Source organism: Octopus bimaculoides, chromosome 5 (assembly GCF_001194135.2).
Source record: "Octopus bimaculoides isolate UCB-OBI-ISO-001 chromosome 5, ASM119413v2, whole genome shotgun sequence".
Taxonomy (NCBI): domain Eukaryota; kingdom Metazoa; phylum Mollusca; class Cephalopoda; order Octopoda; family Octopodidae; genus Octopus; species Octopus bimaculoides.
The window spans coordinates 109896713-109899041 of record NC_068985.1 but is presented as its reverse complement, the minus strand read 5'-3'; the positions used below and the strand labels follow the sequence as shown (position 1 = coordinate 109899041).

The following is a 2329-nucleotide window of genomic DNA, read 5'->3' as shown; positions in this document are numbered from 1 at the left end:
ATATATATATATATATATATATATATATATATATATATAAATAATATTTTGTGTATGGTATAAGTATAAGCAATTTATTGCATATAGATTTTAACAATGGACTTCCACGGGCCAAATGGATCCCTAAGAGTCATATGAATCCATATGGACCATATGGACCATATGGATCCTCAAGGATGATATGGAATCATGTTGAGAAACTCTGGTGTATGCCACCAATAAGGGTAAGAAACTGTGACTGTCGCCAAATGAAAATCCAGTTCCAACATCCAAACCAGAGTTACACACAAAGAAGCTTTTTGATGCGTTTAGTGGAATAGGCGCGTGGCTCAGTGGTTAGAGTGTCGGGCTCACTATCGTGAGGTAGTGAATTCGATCCCTGGACTAGGCTGAGTGTTGTTTTCTTAAGCAAGGCACTTTATTTGACGTTGCTTCCAGTTCAATCAGTGACGTCTCTGGCGCCAAGCTGTATCGGCTTTTACCTAATCCTTGGGCAACATCAGTGGCATGGAGAGGGTAGGCTGGTACGCATGGGTGACTACTGGTCATCCATAAACCAATTTGCCCGGACTTGTACCTCGGAAGAGAACTATCTATGTGCAATCCCATGCTCATTCATGACTGAAAGGGTCTTTACCCTTTACCCTTCGTGGAATACATTAGGCTTCCATCACATCGAAAGCATTATATAACTTGGTTTAGCAATTGAATTGTGGCCATTTTGGAGTATCGTTTTCATTAGTTTAGTTAAACAAGGAAAACAACATTATCGCAGAACTTTATTATCAACAAAGTGAACGTGTCAATCAACTTTTGCTTAGGAGTGGTTGTGTGGTAAGTAGCTTGCTTACCAACCACATGGTTCCGGGTTCAGTCCCACTGCGTGGAACCTTGGGCAAGTGTTTTCTACTATAGCCTCGGGCCGACCAAAGCCTTGTGAGTCGATTTGGTAGACGGAAACTGAAAGAAGCCCGTCGTATATATGTATATATAAATATATATGTATGTGTGTGTGTGTGTGTCCGTGTTTATCCCCCCACTATCGCTTGACAACCGATGCTGGTGTGTTTACGTCCCCGTAACCTAGCGGTTCGGCAAAAAGAGACCGATAGAATAAGTACTAGGCTTACAAGGAATAAGTCCTGGGGTCGATTTTCTCGACTAAAGGCGGCGCTCCAGCATGGCCGCAGTCAAATGACTGAAACAAGTAAAAGAGTAAAAGAGTAAAGTTCTACTCAACAGAAAGAGACTCATTCTGTCACGTGATAATACAAGGCCATATACAGCGAAGATAATTCAAGAAAGATACTCGTTAAGCTAGGAAGCTCTATCTTTCTCTTCCTGCTCACCAGTCCTAGCACCATCAGATGTTCACATATTCAGGTCATCTGAACACTTTGCCAGTGGAGAAACATTAAAAAAAAACAAACACAGGACAATGTCGAAATGGCATTCCAAACATATTTTTCCTCTAAAGAATCTACATATTTTCCCAATGAATCAGAAAATGGTTTCCGAGTAAGAAAACATTATTGCTAACGATAGCGATTATATTTTAAATGAATTAATATATCTAAAATATGTTTTAATCTGATTTTGGCCTCATTGCATGAAATAAATATCTCATTATATTTCGCTACACTATACACACATACATGCACACGCACATACATACACACATACCTACCTACCTACCTACCTACCTACCTACCTACCTACCTACCTACCTACCTACCTACCTACCTACATACATACATACATGTATGCATATATATATGAATGTATATGTGTGTGTGTGTACTATGCTATTAAAGCAGGAGAAAATTCAGAATCTGTTTCTCAATTTCACGTGAGCTTTCGTCAGATGGTTATCATATTCTGTTTTATCACGTAAAACTTGCTGAGCAGCTATTTCGTCATCGAGTCGTAGGAGTGCAGGAGTTGTGTAAGGTAGCTTTTTTCTAGCGATTTCTATCGGTGTTAAGTGCTACTAAATCATTTACCAATATGAACTTGATTAATTTCTGGACATACTTTCCATGAATCATGTAATGCAATGCGATGTCATAATAGAAAGCCAGCAATTTTTATCACATCTTCTCCCTCCTTTCTCTCCTCATATATATATATATATATATATATATATATATATAAATAAATGAACTTTTTTTATGTTTCGAGCCTACGCTCTTCAACAGAAAGAGATACGAGAAAATAAACAGAGAATAGAAGAAACTTGTGGATTTAACGGTCAAGCATGACGACATATATATATAGAGATAGATAGATAGATAGATAGATAGATAGATAGATAGATAGACTTTCGATG

The 2329-nt window shown here is 38.1% G+C and overlaps 1 protein-coding gene across 1 annotated transcript in view; it reads left to right on the top strand.

The window, feature by feature from the left end:
- Positions 1 to 2329, top strand: part of LOC106877428 (uncharacterized PE-PGRS family protein PE_PGRS54) — a 58501-nt gene that overhangs the window by 53833 nt on the left and 2339 nt on the right. Inside the window, exon 18 of the mRNA XM_014926329.2 lies at positions 88 to 224. Within this exon, the coding sequence (XP_014781815.2) occupies positions 88 to 224 (137 nt within the window). The remainder of the gene's footprint in view (positions 1 to 87; positions 225 to 2329) is intronic.